Genomic DNA, 24938 nt, shown 5'->3' on the forward strand with positions numbered 1-24938 from the left:
GATACATTAATATATTATTATACTAAGATATTCAGTACTATCAAAACTGTGTAAAAATATAATGAAACTAGTTGTAAAAAAGCAAATACAAAAACATAAATTAATTTAAAAAAATAAAGAAATACATAAAATCAAAAAAAAAAAAATCATTACATTAATTATTATAATATAACATGATTGTTTTGTATTAAATTAAAATCAAAAACGGCCATTACAGTGACGAAAACACAGTACATATTTTGACACCTGCTAATACACAACAGAACGAGTTCTCCGATTTCATTTTCCCTAAAAACATGCACCAAATTTTGAGTTTTCACAAACTTTTTACCTCCAATTAGGTATCGGTGACGATTGTTTTTAATGAGGAAGTGTAATTAAAGGAGAGGGTACATCAAAACTTTACTCACGTCGTCAAAACTCTAAACCAATATGTGTTTATAGTCATGTACTCTTATGTTTTGGTTAGGTAAAGAGAAATCGTAGTAGGTATAAATGAATATTATAAATTTACTGCAGCCTATGTGAAAAGAAAAAAATTAAACTTATGTTCATACATAGAAAATTCAAAATGTAAATTGAAAATAAATGTATAGCTATCGGTTTTAATGATTTTTTATTTAAAAAATAAAGTTAAAAAAAAAACAAAAAGACAATTTTTTTGACGTATATACTATGTATAATATGTTTCATTAGATACCCACATTTTTAATTCTTTGAACTTTAAACACATTTTTTAGTCTTTTACTGGCATATATATAAGTAATATTATCTTAAAAAAAAAATCATTTTATTAATTAGTTTGAACCACAGTAAGTGTATTGTATATAATATACTTTAACTTTATAGAAATAAAACATAAATATTATAATGAATTAGCTAATCGAATTTTGAAAATAATTAAAGAAAAACTTAAATTAATTCATTTGTATTGGAAAATATTTCATCTTAGATGTATTTTCTTGTTTTTCGAGATGACATAATAACAATGATATTATTATAATTTATAAGAATGAATTGAATAGTTTTCTCTAGACAAATATTCATCTAGATTCTAGATACTACTCAACTCTGATATAAAACACCACACGCGGAGCTTAGGAATCCTGATAACGTAATAGCGTCTACGTCCGTGCAAAACGTCGCAAGTCCAAAACAAGTATTATAAGGAAAAAGCATAAACTTTCTAAAACCAGGTGAATTCCACAATTATTCTTTGTTTGCGTGTTTTGGCTAAGTGGAAATATTTAGCATAACATGTTTTATGTATGTACGAACAATTTGGCAGAACCAGTACAGACACTCTTATCTTTTATTTTATAATTTTTTTTTTCTCGATATGCAATATTATAGGTATCAATTCTAAGAACCGAATTTTGGACTTGGAATACTTTACGTGAACGGGAACGACATAGGTTCGAGTGTGCGCGAGTACAGTTATATTTTGTCCGTCGTTACAATAATAATATATACACTTTTGCTGTTATTGTTGTTTACTATTCGGCGCTCGTATACACATATAAATCTATATTCCTACTCGGCGTGGACTATTGACACACAAAATGCGTGTCTATACCTTCATAACAATATTATTATAAATATTATTGTAATATACGTACTTTGTACAGTTATCTACGATGCATATATTACACACTGTTATAAACTATGAGGACGACGAGGAATTTAAAGCACCATGACGACGAACGCGGCCGATGTGCAGCAATATAAGTATATACCATACCTATTACCTATATACAATATTATATATAGGGTGACAACGATATTTTAACCTGCAGCAGATCAATCGTTAGGTTAGGTTACTTGTAAAGTTTTTGTAAAGCAATAATCTACATTTTTTTAATAGCGTTTTTTAAACATTTGATCTTATTTTAGGAAATAAACAATATGTTGTTTTTATTTTATACAAACATTTTGGAGTAAAATATGTAAAATAGTGGGAAAGTCGATTTTAATTATTGTAGTGCGAGTACACGAAAAATGTCCAAATTTTAAATACTTATTCCCAATTAAATCGATAGTTTTTTACAATAAGATGCATAGACGATTGATTTGTATTGTTCGTGTTTGTCAAACGATTCTTTGCTTAGGTATTAAATTTAATGTTTTGAATATTGCCATGTCTAAAGAATCTAACAACAGTGATGCATAAGGTCATAGTGTAACAAATTCAATCAAGAGCGTTCTGTATATTAAAATATATTCACCCTATCGATTTAACCAATTCTGGACTGGACTTACGCACGGCTGAAAAATCAATTATCGATTAAATAATTATTTATACAAACATCAAATAAATATCTGTACTTATATATTATAAGAAAATAACATAATATATTGTATGACGTCCGGTTAAAGTTATTGTGTGTGTGTGTGTTGAAAACAAACGGAAAAAAAAATACATATTATTACATTAACAATATTATAAACGGATGGTTAGCTATACAACGACAAGCAGTACACCGAGCGAGTATAATATAATATTATATTATAATAAGAACAATAATGATGAATTAATATAATATTATTGATCGTCACTTTTATCCGCGCGATCTATTTATCATTACCACATATTATTATTATAGACACAATATATTATTATAATATTACATCGTCACACGCGGTATCGAACCGTTAAATCATCGTCGTGAAATATTGTTAAAAAAACACGTGATAACGAAACATAATAAGACGTATTATTGTTCGATTTGCTTGGTCACGGTAGTGGTGATGGCAGGCCCGGTGGACGACCAGCTCTCCTCGAACGATTCCTCGGACGAGAACTGTTGCGACGATGACATGACCGTCTTCTTCTTTACGCCACCGTTAGCCAGCTTCTCCACGGTTTCGGACACCGACTTGGTCGATTCCTCTGACTGCACGCTCTTGGCTTTCTGCTCCAAATGCGAGTTGGCTGTGTCTTTGGTCACCTGCGATACAGAGCAATCACTTAAAAACAAAAAATCTTCCAAACATCAATAATATATTATATTGTAAATTTGTAAATAATATAACCTAACATTTACAAATAAAAATCATCTGCTTTAACGATTATAGTAAAATAGTTGTTAAAATGGATGGTTGTTATTTGGAAAAAAATAAGTCTCCTTATATCACTCTTTAAAAAGCATTAGACATTTATATTTTAAAATATTATAATCGATATATTTACAATCTCCAAAACTCAGAATTAAAATAAATCTATTATAAGAAGATAAATTAGAGATAATCGTGCTTTTAATTATAGTTACAATAGCAAGTATAAGTTAGGTCTCTAACCAGCTAACCTATATACGACGATCAAATTATACATTTAAGTTTAATAAATGCATTGGCTAATATATTATGAATCAAAAAGTAAATTTGGTTATTAAATAAACATTATATACCCACACGCATACCCGCGTTATAGTAATTTCTGAGCTTAACTTATAAATTAATAGTTGATGTGAAAAAGCAGTACATTTTAAAACACTGATGTTGTTTATTTTGGAAAAACTTTGTTTATTTTTTCAAAACTCAAACAAAAAGTTTGTATTTTTAAAAACCAATTATCTTAAGTTTTTGATCTGAAACTTTTAACTTAAAATCGAAATAAATTGATGTAATAATTTATTTATAGAATACAATAATATATTTGTCGTTAAAAATTGAAGAAAATCACGAACGATAATTGTCGGTACCAAAAATTAAAAATAATAAAAATATATCACGCAATAATTATTAATAGTATGATGTTGTTCTGTATTTTTTTATCAATCGTAGTTAATTGTTCAAAAACTATTTAGTAATTTCGTATATTGCTTATTAAAAATAAAAATATTTCCCAAATTCTACTTTATTCATTATTGTGAAATGGCGATCATCACAATCGCACACTCTTTAAAAAAAAATTTGTATACATTTTTCAAAATTAATATTATGTATTCATTCATATTATTTTATATTTATTTTATTTCCGAAAATCAAGCCGACCAATTACGCACGCTATTATCTAATATTACATCATCGTTGAAAATCCAATATGGATGCATACAAAATTTAATTAAAAATATGTAAATCGGTTAAAGGGAAAAAAAATTGTCGTTAAAAAAAAGTTATTGTACAGGACACTTCTTAATACTTCAAATCATGTGAAAATTTGATACTTAAATAAACTTTAAAATTCCAAAATTTAATGTTGACATTTAGGATGAAACTTATAACTTGTACATTGTTTTTTATTCACACTATATGTAAGTATAGTGAATACCTAAATGTATTAAATAATACATAATTTTATCCTAGATAATTAACAAGTTGCACAATATGATATTATAATGTAATGCGGGTAATAGGTACCTATATTATAACTTATAATACCTATAATTAAAATCATGTGTTTTCTGAAGCATAAAATACATGTCCGATTCACAATTAGCTTAATATTTTAATGTGTTGATGGCCCGGAATAGATATTTTCAGTGAAAGTCATAATATTCCAAGTTTTTGGTTAATAGTACCAAACATATTTTTAAATGGAAACCTAGTTGATATAAATGAATTAACAAAATAACCTCTGAGAACAAAAAAAAAATAACCCACTACCTACAAGTGGCTATTAACATTTACATAACATTTCACAAATAAACCTAACAACTTAAAAATGCACAATGAATAAATTAATAAATATACTTATGATTCGTAAAACTATACTTGATAAAGTCTAGTGTTCGTAGTACTTTTTAAAAATAAACGAATATTGATTAAAAACTACTTGTTCAAATTTTGATTTAAATACCTACACCGAAGTTTCCAAAAAAAAAAAATCATCTTCTTAAAAATTTACATAAAAAGGTTGGATCTCATTTGAAAAAAAAAGTTAGTATCGTTGTAAGGTATACTTATAAAATATAAAGTTATGTATAGTAAATTCGATGGTTATTAATAATTTAAAAAAATTGTCATTAAATTAACTTAAACATTTTTAAAAATAAGAATATGAATGAATAAATTATAAAAGCGAAACACGGGGTGAGTGTGCTTGGAGTTAATCATCCTATATAAATTCATTTGATCTATTTTATAGCCATTAAATGTAGGTACATACATAGGGTTATTTATACCGATGTTGTCGTACGCAGTGGCGATCAGGTTTTCCGAACGCTTGTTTTCCCACGATATTCAACGATACACATATATATATAAGAACTATTACGTAGACAGCCTTTGGGTTTAGTGGAATCTGCGATGACGTTTTATTCGGCACTTCTGTATTATAGTTCTGCGATAAACCCGAAAACGTAAGGCTGGCGGTGGGTGATGGAAACGTCCCTTTACAGTAAACTGCACAAGGTTGGTTTTTTTTTAAAAAAAACTCGCGCGAAAAGGGTATAAAGTGCCGCCATAGGCGATTTTATATTTTTTCATTGCTTCACCTATATCTCTAAGACAACTTGCTCGCGTTGAAATGCTATTATATAATATTTATTTACGTATATAGACGTATTATATTTATATCTATCGGAATGTCATTATTTTTTCCACCTGAAAACACTCGAAAAATAGGTTACGTATATTATGGCCCATATATTATTATTCTTATTATTATAGATGCCATTAAGTTGCAACGACGAATACGTTTTTAGTGTTTTCAATTAATCACGGAGCACTATATTACCACACGTCGTGACCATTCAATAATTTTTCAAAAGGGAAAAGTTGGGAACAAATCGGTTGCTTGTCATTTCGGGGTCACCAACCATGAATCTAGATCCAAAGGTTTGGAGAGCCGCAGATTTTGATAACAATTTAAGTATATCTGAAATATATTAGTAATAATAAATAATAATCAAATAAAACTTACGGGCCACAACGACAATAATGGGTAGATAACAACTTGTAACTGGACGTCACAACGTATGACCTATATCGGACGATATTGGTGGACCAATATAATATATAATTCGATATTTTTTTATCTATTGATTTATGGGTTACTCGTTAGAATTAAATAGATCACAATATGTACTAAAAAAAAAAAACAGTATTATAACATTTTACAAGAGTCATTGCATATTTTTTTTATAAAAATAAAATGAACACTAAAATAAGGACGACCTGCCATATATTATTATATTGTGGGTAAGGAGGTACGCGTGTCATCAACGCCCCAATGTAAGAAACTGGAATAACATATTTTTTTATTTTTTTTTTACATACAGTTGAGCACCAATTGCTACCGCACTAACGATTTACCGTCCTCTTGGATTGTTCCATTTCGATTTAAATGCAAGGGGGTCGGTGGTAAGGATACCACGCGTGTATAAGATGATTTAATATTTCAAGACCCATTCGAACAATTTGTGAATTTGTTTTGCGTTTTTCGTTTTGTAATAAATTCAGACTATATTTTTAAGGAACAATTCCATGCAACGTGTTTACTCTGGTGTACATTATGTATAGTGGTATCTCGTAAAACACGGGAGCGGGACAATAAGTTAGCGTATACAAAACAAATCAAAATAATATGCGTTTTCGTCGTAAATAAACTTTTGGATGTTATTATAATAATAACTGAGATCACCCGGTTATCTGAAATTACTGTAATTTATTCGCGCGAACAGAGAAAATAACAAAAGCAATCAAAAAATTTGATTTTTAAACAATGATAAAAAAAAAGGAGAAGATAATATTATGTTGTATTATTATACCACACGTTGTATTGTAATATTTTCTTCGTATATTATATAAATATATGTGTGTATTGAAAATGAATACATGTAACATCATTTCGTTGATTTATACAATAATCGTAAGTTCTGTATTCTCATATTTGTCTTTGGTTTTCGTGAAACTATATACACTGTTGTTATATATATTTTTATTAAGTACTTTTGTTTTTGGAACCGAAAAATGTGTGAATACATTATTACAATTTTATAAACACGTCCATCGCTACAATAATATTTTTTCATATCGTTTTTTATTTATGGCGAAAAAAAAATAATAATAATATGACGCATGATTATGATGATGGTATAGTAATAATTTCACTAAGAGGTCCCTACAACAATTATTGTTTTATTTTTAGCGTGAAAATCGTTAGGCAGAGAAAAATTATCACAAAGACTCACAGTTTTTACATGGGGCAGACTCGACAACGTATTATTAAAATTCCTGTGCCATAGAAATACTGTTTTTTTCAATCATTTTATAAAGTTTTTACATTTTGGAAAATGTATTTTTTTACTTTGTTGTAAACGGCGCATAATAATATGACTTCACGAGTAAAGATGAATCGAAGAACTGAATATTTAATTATGTGGTTTTCACTTAAAATTTTTTGAAAATTTTTGATCTAGAAAATAGTTTGAGTCGTTGAAATAAAGGGATCGAGTACCAATATATGTTGTGTTTGTCGTTCGCGCGTGTAACACAATGGAAAACTACATACTGCGTTAATCAGTACGACTGATTTATAATTTTTTTATAAAACACATTTTAATTTAGTGTGAAGTACACATGAGATCAAACATTTTTTTTTAAGTTTACTCCCTAATTTCCAGAAAAAAAATAATTTATAAAAATTTTAAAATAGTTTAAAACGGAGGTATACTTATTTTATTAACTATTATTAAAAGTAATGACTGAAATTAAATTGAAAAAATTGTAATATTATAAATTTCGTGTACACTTCACGTCCAATTCAAATCTATTTTTATAATAATTTTTACTTCAATACATCGTTTACGTCAAATGTCAATCTAATGCTTATGGACGTGAAATGGTTATTTTTACAGTGCGCACAAATTAACGACAGAGACAGCAGAATATCAGCATATGTATGTCCACTCGGGTCCCTAAGTATATCAAATACTGAAATACGTAATCGAGATTATTGCTTACTTTCAAATTCGATTTTCATGAGTATTTGTAACTTTTATTCTATTATCGCGCTTTAACAATTAACATGAATTAGCGATTGAAACTGAAACGTGTCTACAGTTCAAAAAATGGATATAATATTAGCGACTATATTAATTTCGGTTTTACGATTTAGGTTAGTAAAAAAAAAAAAAATCAGAATTTAATACTTCAAATAATAAAATATATTAAAGTTTTGGTGAATACTGCAAGTAAATAACAACATTCTTCTCTTATACTACTCTTTTCAATATGATTACAGTCCTGGCCCCTGGGTTCAACGATATACCAATATAATACCATTGAACTAAATACTATACTTCGAATGTAGTTAAAATTGCCTATACAGTACCCCTTAAACTTAAAAAACTCATGTGCGCACAACATTACAGAACGAAATCATGTTAACAATCGTGTGGTACTGTGGTGGACCTTCGTATGTGTATAATATATGTATAATAATTTACCTCTTTGGTGCGTTCAGCCACTGAAGACGTCTCTTCAGTCGCCGTCACTGTTTGTTTTCCGGTATTGGGTTTCTTTTCGACCGTTTGAACTTCCATTATAATGATTAAGTATTATTATTATTATTATTTAAAGAATAAGGGTTTTTTTTTTTTTTTAATTTAATTTACAATTATAAAAAGAAAAAAAATATGTGTTTTAACTATTTTTATACAATGGCTCGCCGAGACGACTAAACAAAACACGGCGGTGGTTCAGTCGTTCTTTTTATAAACGCTACGAGCGACGGGCGGCAGCGGCTTTACTTCTACCACTTCTTCGTCGTCCTCGTCGTCTTCGTAATCGATTTCAATATCGTCGTCCGATAGCTCTTCGCCGGAATCACTGTAATCCCTTAAAAACAAATAAATAAAACCCTAGTATAAGTACGTGTCACGCAATATTGTATTGTAATCATTATTATTATTATTAAATACATAATAATATTATGACTTAAATCGATTGGCTAACGGGAAGTAAAGACGGTGGCGATAACACTGCACAATTGATTTATCTGGCACACAAAATTATGTAGTATCGTTTTGAGGCGGTCGTGACATTCGAAGATCTTCGTAAAAATAATCCGTAATCATCAGTTATCGTGCTATAACGAATGCGGTAGGTATGTGACGAGTTTTAAGTGTTTTAATGCTCAAAAACATAATCGGAAAATAAACGTTGAAAAATAAATTCTGAGTAATATCTACGACATCATAGGAAAAGTAGTGAAAACTAAAAGCCCCCAAAATCTATATGAATTTCAACAACCTAATGTTATTTAAATGTTGTACAGAGCTACATAAAATATATTTTGTATAAGATTGCGTTACATAACTTATATTACGTATTGTTTAAATAGTTCATTTTGTTCTTTTACATAACATAAAAAGGCATTACAACGCAGACAAGTACACAACGCAGTTAAGTGATAGTTGTTTGTTATGATCATTTATACTATTGTTGCAATCACTATGTGATAATCGGACTGTGAACATTCATAGATCTAAGAAAAATGATCGATTATGCGTACAATGTACTATTCGAATGTGGTAATGACTAACAACTATTAACTTCATCTCAAATACGTACTCAAATATTGACAATCTATGTATTGATTTAACAATATATATTTATTTTCAATGTATAAAGGCACAGGCTATGGTTTTAAAAATTGTATATACTTGAAAATGATAAAAAATTTACTGCGAGAACAAACAATAAAAAGATTTTTTTTTATTCATCTTTGCATATTTTCATCTAAAAGTTTTCTATCAATATAGGAATATTTTGATGAATATAAAGTTATTAAGTTACATTTTTAATTTGAATTTTAAAAACAACCGCCGTCCGCCAACCACACTAATTTCTTGTTAATTTTTATATAATTTAATTATAATTAAAGTAATTTAATTAAATACATAAAAAACTAAAAAGTGAAAAATCCCCTACCTTCGAGAACTTATTTTATTAGGATCTTTGTCATGTTTATGTCTTTGCGGTCTGATCCTTTTACGTTCAATCCAATACTGATTATTACGATCGAATTAGTACCATGTATTTATATCACAATTTTTGTCATTTCACATATTTTTTATACTATCATTGCGTCATTGGAATTTATTACTAAGAATTCAATAATCTAATAAAATGTATTATTAAAATCATGTTAAATTCATTAGAAAACATTCATTCTATTCATTTTCGCTAACTATAAAGTATATTGAAATTTATACTTGAATGATTAATCCTATAAAATCTAGTACAATTAATGTATAATAATTAAATTTGTAATTGTTGATTGTTCAAAGTGGAAACACGAGTGTTAGCGAACAAAGCGCCTGTCAATTTTTTTAAATTTAGATAGAGCTGATTGCAATTGTTCAGGAACACCCCACAAATGTTGGTTCCCCATATTCCGCTCGTCAATAATTTAATTAACACTTTGTACTCATTAACTACTCTACCTAAATTTGATTTGTTTACACAAATATACTCTGAATATTATTGTGCTTATGAAATAAAAAATGTATGTTGTCATTAAAAAAAAAAGTAAAAACTTAAAAAATATAAATTCACTTTAAAAATGTGATTTTATAACGACTTAAATTGATGTAAAAACAAAAATATTTCCATCGATAAAAATAATTATTGAAATCTTGAGTGTTTAACGTTAAAATGATCATCTGGTATACGTACAGTTTTGTTTATGAAAAATATTATATACTTACTACGCCTAATACCTCTACATTGGTATATACCTAACCTATAGCTATCTTGGTAAATCGTGCAATATATTTCGTCCAAGGCGTATTAGATGTACTTATAATAATAAAATTATGTGTATAGTATAATATTATAGTGTTAGTATAGCTACTATAGAAAAATTCAAACGACGACGGCTGCAGCTGCTTCTTCGACCTCGGTCTTTATTAGTATGCACATACGCGAAAGCGACAATAGACAGACACAAATAATAAACTGCGTAATGATGTAAAGAAAAATACACACAAGGCGTACGATATAGTTTTTTATTTATTTTTTTCGAATGATAGAGACAATCAGTGAGATAAAGCCTTCTAAAACGATTTTACAAAAAGTAATATTTTTGATTTCGTTTTCCGCATATACTATTAATCGTATGTGAGTAATCTAGGTATATACCTAAATCAATATTATAAATATATAATAACACCTAAAACCAGAGACGAATTGGCATATACTGTGAACTCTTATTACGACTATATAGTATGTATTAATCAAATATAGGTAATACATTTATACAACTGAGCCGCTTTAACAGTTAAGACTCTACAACAGTATTAACAATATTATGATAGATAAAATAATAGATAGTATGGAGCGGTTTATAAAAAATTATAAAATTTATTTAGATTTAACATGTTTATTACCTAATAATTTTTATTTTAAATCCTGGAATATTTCCTATAGTTGTAAATCTTTAAGTATACTTCAGGTTTCAGCATTCGTCTTAAAACTTTAAAAAAAAAAACATAGAAATTATAGTGTATGGTTAACAATTAAAATAAAAATTAATTTTCACTTAAAGTTAGAATAAATATTAAAAATCATTATTTGATAATAAATTTTGATACTGATGCGAAAAAATTTCTATTATTGATGTTCATAATATAAATATTTATAAAAATACATGTGAAATGAAGCAAGTGAGTAAAACTGTGCTGTTAACTGATTAAATATTTATAATGAAGTAAGCTTTAAAGTAATGCAATCAACAATTAACATTTGCATGATTGCACTGAAATACCTATCTTTTTAAAATTGCTCCAACTCAGGTTATGTTTGAAACTATTATTTAAATTTTTTATATTACACTTGATCAAATGTTTACTTTAAAACTAGGCGTGGCTTTCGAACACTCATTTTAAATGTTATTATTTTTTAAAATAATAAGTTAGACGTTTTAATACGCGAAACGTGAATGTGGCTTCTATAAAAATATTCAATAATATAGATTCTGAAGAAGATATCAAACGCTTGAAAATTAAATGTGAACTCTTTGAAATAATAACATTAATTTGTCAAATATTAGGCATTTTCTATCTGTAATTATGAAACAATATATCTTAAATTAATTTATGTACTATAATGAATGGTATACTGTATTTGTTGCTTATAAATATATAATTTAATAATTTTTTTGTTATCTATGTATCTACCAAAGAATATTTTTTTTTGTATAAAAAATAAAAAAAAAATAGATTGAGCTCCTTACGTTTATAGTTATCGAGTTAAAAAATATTACCAATTTGCCCTTGTCTAAAACATGTTCGTATAATCGTATGAAAATAAATAATTTTAACTCGTTTAGTCACGGGTCACAGGGACGATGGGTGAGAAAAATCAAGACTTGAATCTAAATACCTAATTGGAATACTTGTGCTGTTTATTCAAAAGAATCCTTATTTATTGTATTCTACAGATTTATTTAAATAGCGTGTAGAATACAAACAAAAAATATATTCTTTTCTTGTTTGCTCATACAATTTTTAGTTTTAATATGAACTGTTATTACTTTCGTCCTATAACTATAGGTACCATTATAACTCAATAAATTGAAAAAATAATATAAATACGTCCCATCGTCTCTGTTTATAAATACTCATTGACTACTTTATATTATACTATTGTAAATCTGCACACACCGCACTCAGTTAACATGTCTATTCAGTTCATTGGCCTTTAGCTAGTGTAGAGTGCAGGTCATTAAATTCCAATCAAACCGAACCATTAAAAACAGAAATAGTAAAAGTCGGTGATCGTCCCATTTCATTAATATACCGTATGTATATCTAAAATCAAAATACAAAATACAACTAATTAGAAGCGAGTGATTAGTAAAAAAAAAAAAAATTGTTATTCAAATCAACAAATCAATAAAAACACAATATTTAATTCTTTTAATAAATAAATTCGTCAATTTTCTTCTTTTTTTTTTCTAAATTGTTTTACAACGAATAAAATTATAAATCTTTCGATAACATTACTTATATATTTATATATATATATGTATCTATATTAAATATTAGGTGTACTTAAAAATATTATTATAATATATATATATATTATTATAAAATCGACAACTACATTATTATTATTATTATTATTATAAAAAAATAAGCTCTCCACGTGTAATATATTATGTAATATCAAATTACATTATATCGCAGCGGCAGCAGTAGCAGCAATGGTAATAATAACAAAATTATATACAATGACTACTACTCAAATAAATGTTGTTATTATTATTATTATTATCGTGTGAAGACGGGTCGGGGGCCGGGGCCAAAAGCCTAACCAAGGGCGGCGGCGGCGGCAGCGACGACGACGACGACTTACAGCTGTTGGTCTTGAATGGATTCATGGTGGCGGTTCAGGAGTTGACCGCCGTGCGTCTGTTCGGCTGACAAAAAATCTTCGACCGCATCTCCGGCAGTAGCGTTACCTGTTGTCGCTGCCGGTGGTTTGACGACCGTTTCACCTTTTTCCAATGTCGCAAAGTCCACCGCCGGCACAGGGCCTTTGCCCGAAGTCTTTTTGTCGTCGTCCTCTTGAAATTTCACGTGGGCAGCGGCCTTTTCCAACGCCGCCGGTTTCAGTGCGCTTTTGTCATCACTGTCAACTTTGACTTCCGCTGGCCGACTTGTGTTGTCTTTAGCCGAATCTGGAGCGGTAGCCGGGTCACTTTTAATCGTCGACGTCGGTGGTGGCGGCGGTGGAACCGCCATTCCTTTCACATTTTCGAATTCAGCCTTTGGCTTTGGCGGCGGCAAGTCTTTGTCTTCCCTCTCCACAATTTCAAACTCCGATGACTTGAACTTGGACGCGTCCTTTTCAGGCGCCACAGGTTTGGTGGGCGGAGCTTCTTCCCTCTCGTACGCCTCGAATTCCGGTTTTAACTTAGCAGGAACCTCTGATTTTTTCGCGTTATCAATATCGACTTTCGGCTTTTCTTTTTCACCGGTTTCTTCCGAGACCTTAGGCGGTTCGGGTTTTTTTACTTCGTCTTTTGGTTTTGGTAGCACGTCCGGTACTTTGACTTCTTCGGTTTTGTTGACCGGGACACTGGGTTTGGTAGGTTCGTCTTTTGTTACAACTTTATCTTCGGGTTTTTTCGTTACGATCGGTACTTTCTCGTCTTCATCCTCTTCGACTTCATCCTCGTCTTCTAATTCCAATTCCTCTCCTTCTTCGTCTTCGTCATCGAAAATCTCTTCAATATCGTCATCTTCGTCCTCTCTGTTTTCGATGTTATCGCCATTGCTATCCACTTCGACGGGTGGAACTACATCAGCCAAATCTGTTGGTTGTTCCTTGGGGCAGGACGGACTGTCTTTGATCGATTCTGTAGAGGCCTGCAAATAGAACAAAGTCGTATATTATTTTTTCTGTTATTTTTAATCGGAAATAGTTTTACAGTTGAGTTATAAAAAATAATGCGACAGCTGATGCACCACATGGGCGAGTAAAACGGATGCCAAAAATCTCAAGTAGGCATTTATAACAGGCTATAAAGTTGTAAATTATTCTTAACTTTAAAAACTAACATATGTATTCGTTGGATAAACGCCAGGGCTTATAATTAATGTTTGGTTTGACAACAGAATTGGTTTTTTTAGGGTACCTAGGTAGTTAAATCTTAAGCATAAATAAAACATTGTTTATATTTAAAAATTTATAGCAATATAATATTGTAAATATTATATTATTGTTTTATTATTTTAGAAAAATAATATATCATATACAAGTACAATTTTATTATTATTATTTATTATTTATAATAAATCAAATAATTTTTTTTTTAATTTTCAACAGCAAAAATTGAATATAAAAATTAAGTTAAGTAGTTCAAATACACATTTAATATACTCATTCGTAATATTTTTTCTGGAATAAATAACTCTAAATTAATATGTATTATAATATTCAAAATATTTATAACAACTATATTATCACTTTTTGTAACATTATTTGTATACCTATACATTTAACATATTTCACGTGATTTGTCAAACAAATTAATGTGTATATACAAATTAATGTTTTCATTTTAACACAATTATTAAATTATAAATCATGAATAAAATTATTTAATTAAAAAAAAAATAAGGAATAAAAAACCATATTAATGATTATATTGAACGAAACAATGTTCAGTGAACTTGGGACTACTAAATAGAAAATATAATTGAAATAAAACTTAATCGAACAATGAAGTATCAGCAAGAATTCCAAATATAACTTAAGTCTACATTATAGAAATAAATTATGTACACATTATTATTAATTATACATACAAGGCGATATTATAATGATGTTACGACTTCAATGAGTGGACTTTGAAATTGGTACGACGAATAATACGAAACCAGATGAGATCAATAATTGGGTCAAATAATAAATGATGCAACAAAAATGATAAAACTATTTTATTATATGTTAATCGTGTGTCATCATTGTATGAGTTTATAGTCAAGTCTCATCGACTAACCAAATGTCAAAGGAGATAAAAATTAACTTTACTTGATTTATTTGAGATTTATACAAACAGAATTATAACTACATATATTATATTTACAAGGGATAAGATTAAAATTTGAGTCATCAACGCTTTAGCACTATTAAGAGACTACTACGAAGTTTTATGAATAATATAATATTTATTTGTAGTATACCTATGTCTTATATGATATTAGGTACGGATACCTATACTATTCGTAATTTCTATATTCCAAATTTGGACACTACGCGTTACTTAAAATATGCATACACCTAATTGTATACCCACATTATATACATTATATTATAATCGTTAATTTAGTCCTTTTTAATTTATTGATGCATGCATATTATATTTTTATATTTTCTATAAGTCGACATGCCCAATCTTTATACTAACTAAATCCTCCGGCGAATTATATCGTTTACATTATCGCGGTAATGACGGAAATTTAAAACCGGAAACATTTCTTTCGAGTGGGCATGGCAGTCTCTGCTAAAGCCAGTACACGCCATAGAAATAATATGAAAGTGATGAAAAAATCGAAACTTCCTTTTATGCCAACACGTGCATCTGTGTGTGGTGTGCCCGATCGACAAGGTGGGTATACTAAGGTCACGGTGTAATATAGCGTAGTCGTATACACATAGATTGTAAACGATTTAAGTGTGAGAAAAGGGTAGATGCTACTTGATAAAAATAGTGATCTCTTGCAGCTATATAGATCCGTTCAAAAATAGAAAAAACTACGGACTACAGACTAGTATAAGCTGGCGATCCTAATTCACCAAGTATTCTCACCCCTGTTTTTTCCTTTAGTAAAAAAATGTTATTTAAATTCTGATTTTTGATATTTTTAATAATGTTCGAGGACCATATTTTTAAATTTTCAACTATTCAGATTTTTTTATACTATTTAAGAAGAGTTCTGTAATGATACAAATTTATTTTTATGAAAATTAACTTAGGTACTTTACTATAAAATATTCAGTAAATGATTTTTTGAAAATTTTAGCGTACATGATTTAAAATTCGAACAAATAGTTCTCAAGTTATTACAATAAATATAAATACAACATTATTAATGAATCATTCGATATAGGTATTTTGTACTATTGTATAATTATTCAAGAAGAAAATTTAGTCTTTAATGTGGATCGATGAGGACGAAGGCCAGAAAAGTAGGTGACCACAGCCCACAATACCTATTGTAATATTGAGAGTTGAGACCGATGCCACATTATATATCATATCCATTTGGCGGTGCTAATTATTATATTATACTAATAGAGAAATGTTTTTATAGATCTAATCACTATTTTTTTCCCTATAAATCGAGCACTGTAATAGGTAGCACATAGCAATAGTAAAAAATAACATGATATGCTTTCGTAACGTGTCACCCAGCAACCTGAATGCGTGTACGATAAGCTTAAGCGTTGAACGATATATTATAAATTACAGTATAATATATATAATATAATATATAACGGTCATATGCATATTACATGTATGTGTACACACTAATACAAGTACGTGCACTGAATATTAAATAACGTAGAAATAACGACCTTTCTGTGACTCATTCAGTCAGCCCTGCACTAAGCAAATACACCTAATGTCATCCTAACCTAGTAATAGGAATAAGGAACAAGAATCGATATAAATAATATGTTATGTTCTTTAATTTGTCGAAACAAAAATAATAATTAATATATAATATTATTAATAATATATGTTATTATTTTATATAATAATATAATATTATTATATATATCTCGTAGGTACATACATAACCCGAAACGATTGTATAAATTCAAAATACGAAAATAAGTAAAACGCGTATGTATATTAGGTAAATGTTTTTAAAACTTACATTTTAACTGTACCTAACTTTGAATGTGGATAATTATCATTTGTAATCGTTGCTGTACATAGTAACTACAGTATATACACTCACGATATAATCTCGATTGTTCTTGTATGTATGTATGTATTTATGTATTATTATTATTATACAATCGGATCCGAACAGTGCAGCGGTTTGAATATTATAATAATTACGAAGCATCTGGCAAAATATTACAAATATAATATAATTCAAAAAAAAAAAAATGTTAACCAACTCGTTTTTCGAAAAAAAAATATAATATGTATCTATATTTATCATTTCAATTTCAATTATTACACAGATAGAATACGGGAAGTTAACGAACACTTACAAACCGTATTTTAAACGTTATCGTGCTGATGATTGTCGAGATCGGTAAAATGATTCGTCGCGTAAAAACAATAAACACGATTATCAAGCGGCGCACGATAAATATTATTATTTGGATTTTTCAATATCTGTGTCGATCATTGACATTCACGCGCCAAGTGGTAAGTACGTATATTTAAAATCATTGTATTCCTGTATAGTGTATATATGCATCATTAAAATATATATATAGGAAAACAAAACATCGAGGCCGCAGGCCGGGTATAAAGTATTAACGAGTTAAATTAAAAACAACTTTGACTCGACACAAAATCAGTTAATTTTGAATTTAATTAAGTTTTTTAATTATTAGTTTCGATTATGTATAGACATCCTTGATAAATGTGTCACTTGGAAGTTGAAAATCGCATTACCACTGTTCACTAAACAAAATCACAAAATCACCCATATGCAAAGAAAATTAATTTAATTTAAGTTAAAGTCAATTTTTTCTCAACACAACTTACTATACCTATACATAAAAAACTTGAGAACAAAATTAAACGAGATAAAATTATTCATCGAATTTCCCAGCCTTGATTTTTAAACGAACGAATTATATAATATTTGTACACACCACGCACGAGTATATAAAACGATATTATATAAGTAGATAGGTATCACCGTGTTATCAAGTTTACACGCGTGAGGACGCGCCTGACATTTAATCGGATCGGAATTCAGAATGTCGAAAAATACTACTACAATATAGGTATATAATTGTTACAATGGTCATAACTCATAATAATTATTAGTCATACGGCGTCATAATGGAATAATATTTACGTCTAGATAATAGGAATAAAATAATATGATTATGTATTGTGCAGTAATGCAATCGCGTCACTCCTCACAATAATCGTGTACTAAGTTTACGGAAACTACAATTACATACATTTACACTGATAATACTATCATCATTAAACGATAATTTGAGCTCTATACTGGCCTTCGTAATGGTAAACGGAGTGATGTAAATTGTATTCAATAATAATGATTATGATATACATGCACAATATAACTAACTAGTAGTTACTTGCTATAATAAGAATGAGCGTATAACGATATTATTAACAGCGGTGTTTGCGGAATCGTCAAAATAATAATAGCAATATTATAACAATTATATTACACCTATTCGGCGTTTAATAATTTTAACCATATAGCAATATAATGTGAGAAGCGAATATTGTACAACAGCTAGCAGTGAGAATAGTATACATTATACCTCGCATTATACAATCAGCAGTGGTTGAATTGTAAAATAATGGACAAGAACGTGAAAAATATCCTTTTGAAAAATTAAATTGGCAAATTGGATTATTTAAACAAAAAGAGATGACACTCCCGATTGAAATACATAGTATATCCATAATGAATATTGAATTGAATATTTATTTAACAATAACACCCAATATTTTTAACTAAAGTCAAAATATTCATTTTTGTTTGATTTTGAACTGATTTTTTTGTTATTCTAAAAAATGAATTTATATTTATTTACCTTATGCATTATTTAAAAAATCTGTAAAACTTGAACTTCAACATAATAAAAACGCCCCAAAAAATAACGATTATGAAACATAGATAATAAAGAATTTTTATTATCAACGTTATGAAAGCGTTCGAGAATGTTATTCTAAATATAACTCACGTAGACGTTAAAAAACATTTTTGTTCAAATTTTAAAGAACAAAAATACAAAAAAAAAATACAAATTTTATTTTTTTATTTTTTTTTATTTATTTTTTTAATTTTATATTTTTAATTAATTTTATTTTTAATTATTAATTTTTTTAATTTTTTAATTTTTTTTACAATTATTTTATTTATTTATTTTTTTTTTTTAATACAATTTTAATTAACTTAAATTTAAATTTTTTCTTCTTTTTTTTTTTTTGGACTGCAGATTGTTATGTCAAAATTCCTAATTCCGAATTCGATGATAAATTAAATCTCTGTCACATAAAAGGGATTATAGGATTATACATACATAATACGGCACTCAATGTGGGAAGGTTAAAAACTCAAAAACGTCTAAAACCAAAAATAGTATTTCAATAACCCCTCCTACACCCAAATTATAACATCCCATACGTGGTTGTCCATCCCAAATATTTAGTGATACTTTGGAAAGTGCGTGCCCGCTGTATATGAAATCATAAAACATTCGTAGGCGTAACGATGATGCATGGTGTGTCTAAAATAAAGATTTTGTAACGAGTACAAAACCCACGGAACACAGACAATTATACGCAGTGGACAATCGAGAAAATATGATTCACGGTAAAACTATTTTCGATTGTACTTACAGGTGAACGACACGCTGTAACGGCAATGGTTTAAATCTGAAGTCGATACTTCATAATAACATTACAAACGATACTCATTGCGGCTTTACAGACCAATATTTTATCTATTGTGTATTATAATACACATAACACATGTATATTATGGGCACCTACAAAGGTATAATAATACAGCGGCGAGCTTAGGTCGTATTTGACGGCTAGCGAATCGATGGCACAACCTTGACGAATTTTTTTCGGGAGAAGTTTCGCCAATTCGCCGTCGCCGTCACCTGCGTGTGTTCGACTCAAGGACGGCGCAGCGACTGTTATAGACTGCACTGCACTGTAATACGCGTAGGTGTGCGCCGTACATAATATTACGGGTAATATCATACCTATATTTATGTATCATAATACCGTGAGTCACGCTACTCGTACCTATATGCGTACTAAACGATAGTGACGAACGGACGAGAGAACGAAAATATCTACTCGTTCTATCCATTCCTAAACGGAAACGTAGAGCTAATAAGCTAATAATAATAATGCATAGTGCACGATCACGTCTGTCGGTCCGGATGCCAACTGCAGCGCGTTGACCGCAGCGAAGCGATAAAATATTTCGGTAAATTTACGGCGAGACGCTACGGTGAGAAATTGCGGAAATTTTGCGTACAAACACTACAAACACATCAAAATGTACCGAGTAACGCGTTTAAGTATTTCGCTGCACTATATTAGATTATCTGTATATGAAACGGCCTAGGGGTGAGCTTAATCGCGTATCTGTGGTAGGTATTAACGACGTTAAGTTACAGTGATAAAATAGGAGGTATACAGTTAGTAGAATGGTTAATATAATGAAAAGACAAGTTTAGCGCACGATATTGTCTTAAACGACAGTTCTATTATTCATAATTTTACATTACCTATCACAAAAAGAGTCCGTATAGAATATTTGTAACGTCGATAGAAATTGATACAACTAGAACCTTGAAAGTTTTTTTACAAAAAATTCACTTCCTCTTAATATTTACAATGGACTTCAACCCTGACTTACACCTAACATTTATTTCAAGATTTTTAAAACCGAGTGACACGCGTGCGTATACGTAAATACGAAAATCTGTTTTGATAAACATTAAAAGTCGATTTTAAGATTTCGAACTTGAAAACTCATTGCTTTTGCTTTTTGGAGATAATACGAAAGATCAATCACGAAACACGTACTTGGGCTGTTATAAAGGGTATGTTCTTCAATCTTCACACATTTGAATATAAAGCGTACCACTTCGAACAAGGCGCCGATTGTGTAACACTACACAATGTACATAGTACCTACGTCTAAATATAATACGACTAGCATATACCACCGATTGCGTAACAGCTTAAACGGTCTCGTCGTCGTAAAGCATAAACGTGATAATAATATTAGGTACAGTGGGTACACACAAGCTCAGTACTACGATAAAAACAATAGTAGAATAATAATTATTTTACAAAAGGTATAATAAATAGATAATAATATATTATAATATTATAGAATATAATAATTATACATAATAAAAATGTATTATCACGATTATTAAGTTAGATTTGAGAAGTAATTTGTGAATATCGTTTTAAGATGTGTTGATATCGCGTATTCTGCAGGAACGATAAATAAATTATTGGTAAATGATCGATAACGACCGTATTATTAGGTATTCCCGAGGATATTCCGAACGTACTGCGAGACAAAAAACAAACAGTAAAATTTCGTTACCCCACGTGTTTACGAATTTCAAGTTCTATAATAAAAACCGGCGACGGAGCTCTACAACACAAAATAGATACGTTTATAAATAGAGATGGTATCGCAATCAAGCGCGTCATACGTCTGGCACGCCGTGTTCGCTGCATGGTTATAATATACTGAAGTTATATCATACGCCTCACCCGACGTAAATTATAGACATTATCGTTTTCAAATTTGATTTTTAAATTTTAAATTTTTAAATCAATAATTTTAATTCAATATCATATTATTCTATTAATAAAACACGGCTAGACATTGGTACACGCGACCTTCGCGGTACGAAAACCTTGAACTCGACCTCGTGCAATAACGGTGACGGATTTCCAACGTTCGATCAACAGAGATAATCGCGTCACACCGTATAAAATCGTAATCGGCTGCGAGTCGTTACGTGATAATATTACCTATTGCTACGGAAAAAAAAAAAAGAAAATAATTCAACCTAGGAACTTACTGTTGTGCCTAGACCCGCCTACCTGTCTATTATAATATACAGGCATAAATTAAATTAATCGTGCTTTTGCTTTATTTGTAAACGAACACATATGGTGCCCACTCCCCGTGCCCCCCGCGCAACGCACAGCCGGTGGAAATTCGATTCCGACGACGATCGATCGTCGACCGCCGCCGCCGCCGCTAAATGCTGCGACAAAACTTAAAACCTTTTGACAATCGTATTATTATTACCGTTCTTAAATGATAAATATATTATCAGTAGCTTCAAACACTAAAGTTCAGAAATTAATTGTCCACCAAAACTACAAGTCGTCTTACTACCTGTTTAAAAATTAATAATTATCGAAGACGAAACAATTAGTCGACGGGGGGGGGAGAGCAGCTGTGAGATAATTAAACGAAAATAAAAACGAATCATTAAGTCAAGTCGTGTGCTTACCTGTCCGAAGAAGAAGTTCCACACGATCAGCAAGTACCGCTTGAGCACGTCGACGAACATGATTCCGCGCAACGTGTGAACCGGTCTCTGCAAAGTCTTGAAAGGCTGAAAGCACTGGGACGATCACTGTCACTGTATCGTATGACGGTATGCGGCTTCGGCGACCGGCGGTGTTGCGCGCGCGCGCATTCGCGCTTTGATACCCGGTAACTGGTAAAACGCACTCGACGCCGGCTGCAACTACGCGATGCACTGACGGCGGTCGGCGGACGCGCACTAAACGATGAAATTACCCTTTGGCGGTCTGACAGACGACGCGACGACGGTAATTGACTGTTATTAATTATTATTATCGTTATTGATTCAATGTTTTACGATCGAAACACGACAACACTCGGTTTCCCGTCGACGTTTATTATACGACTGCGAATAAAATTTGAATTTCGCACCGTATCGAAACGCAATGATCACACGATAAATCGTACGCACAAACAAAAAAAAAACACCAACGACACGGGCGACGCGTAACGCACTGCACTGGCGGCGGCGGCGGCGGCGATAGCGATGCGCTGCGGACGGACAAAAATGCAACGGGGGGGGACGGCGGCTGCCGCAGCGGCGACGGCCGGGACACCGCTTGGCGGGGGACGAGATGAAGAAAAAATTTAAGAAACGCTCGTTCAGAAGATGACGTCAAAATATCTCTGCTACAGGACTGCTATTAATAAATACACCGACACACACACTGACTTAACGTGTATGTTTTTGTGTGTTGAGTGTGATATTTACGCCGCCGCTATGGTCACTGCAGTATGGTGCGACGCCGGTGGCGATCGTTTGGACGCTCGTGAACGGTTGGATAATAATAATATAATATTGTCCGTCGGAAATCATATTTCCGTTCAAAAATGTTCCGTTTTAAAAATTTCATCGGTTTTGGAAATTCAATGACATACGGACAATATTTATTTTAAACGTAGTATTATATTAGGTATGTCGTTCAGACCTCCAACAATATTGTCCTGAAGACTGAACTACGCTACACGGAATTACGGGATCTTATTTTCACGAAAACTATTATTTTTATGAAAAATATTTCGTCGGAAATTTACATATTATTGAGTCACGTTATACGATTCCGAACAAATATTTCCGTTTCTGAGCTACTAAAATACTATTCTGACAAAATAATATATGCAAACGGTTTAAATTCAAAACGCATACGTTTTCGAAACGAAATACGTCTTCGCAGCAGGTAAATACTGTTCCGAGTTTCGACATACCTAATGTATTTCCAAATGAATACAGTTCTAGAATGGCAGATAAATGCGGTTCGGAAAAAATGTTTTCCGAATTTTAAATTTTTACGTTCCAACCAATTATATTTTCCAACAAAATACAGCCATCCATCGTTTTTCTCGTTTTGATTTTTTTTTTTTTAACCACTCTTATATTTGTTGAGTATGACATGACATATATTATATTATAAATTATTGACGTTGAAGTATCGCGCTGTATGCGGATTATATTGTGGTGTTAGAATAATCTTGGTCGTATTATATTTTAACCTGCAGACTGGCTGCAGTAGACTTTCTGTCGTCTACGAGGATTTAAATTTTTTTCCTCATTCAATGCCACTCGCGCGTTTAATGTTTAATACGTCTTTATAAAATCAATCAATTATACTAATGGAATATTTCTATAATCATAACTACCAAATTTTCGAGGAAAATAAGACAAATCGACAAACTACGACATGCCGACACCGTTTTGGCACCATCATTTGGCCACAGAAAGTCCTTTGTTATAATTCTAAATTGGATTGCACTAAGTAATTACCTGATTATTTTATTTCATTTTGTATCATAAATAATTATATTACTTTAATAGTTGGGTATTTAGAATTTATTTTACATTTTTACATAATTATGACATTACTCGAACCTATTAAAGTGTTCTCCAATTAATAAAAAATCAATTCATCATCCGGCTATGCAAATGACTACTGTAATATTTCTATACCTAAGCATTATAATATATTTAATATTATTTTATAATTTATTCTCTAAAATTTTGTCACCTATCAATTATTTATATAAAAACTTAAAACTTGGGAGTAACGATATTTTTTATGATATTTCTTAAAATATGTTTAATCATTTCAAAGAAATTCCATAATTTTAAATAAAAATTCATCTATAATATATAATTATATTATATATTTACTA

The 24938-nt window shown here is 30.2% G+C and overlaps 2 protein-coding genes across 2 annotated transcripts; both read right to left on the reverse strand.

Annotated features, from left to right (window-relative positions):
• Positions 1-2312: 2312 nt before the first annotated feature.
• LOC126551503 (uncharacterized) lies at positions 2313-8539 on the reverse strand. The gene is made up of 2 exons (XM_050205035.1): positions 8391-8539; positions 2313-2948 (listed from the first exon to the last, which is right to left on the reverse strand). The coding sequence occupies exons 1-2, from the start codon at positions 8484-8486 to the stop codon at positions 2715-2717; spliced, it is 330 nt and encodes a 109-aa protein (XP_050060992.1). The 5' UTR covers positions 8487-8539; the 3' UTR covers positions 2313-2714.
• On the reverse strand, positions 8502-23261 carry LOC114128337 (neurofilament heavy polypeptide-like). The gene is made up of 3 exons (XM_027992828.2): positions 22711-23261; positions 13306-14321; positions 8502-8781 (listed from the first exon to the last, which is right to left on the reverse strand). Exons 1-3 carry the CDS (start codon positions 22768-22770, stop codon positions 8643-8645), a joined length of 1215 nt encoding a protein of 404 aa, XP_027848629.2. The 5' UTR covers positions 22771-23261; the 3' UTR covers positions 8502-8642.
• Between the last annotated feature and the right edge of the window lie 1677 nt (positions 23262-24938).

The sequence above is a fragment of the Aphis gossypii genome, chromosome 3, assembly GCF_020184175.1.
Source record: "Aphis gossypii isolate Hap1 chromosome 3, ASM2018417v2, whole genome shotgun sequence".
In the NCBI taxonomy this organism is placed as follows: domain Eukaryota; kingdom Metazoa; phylum Arthropoda; class Insecta; order Hemiptera; family Aphididae; genus Aphis; species Aphis gossypii.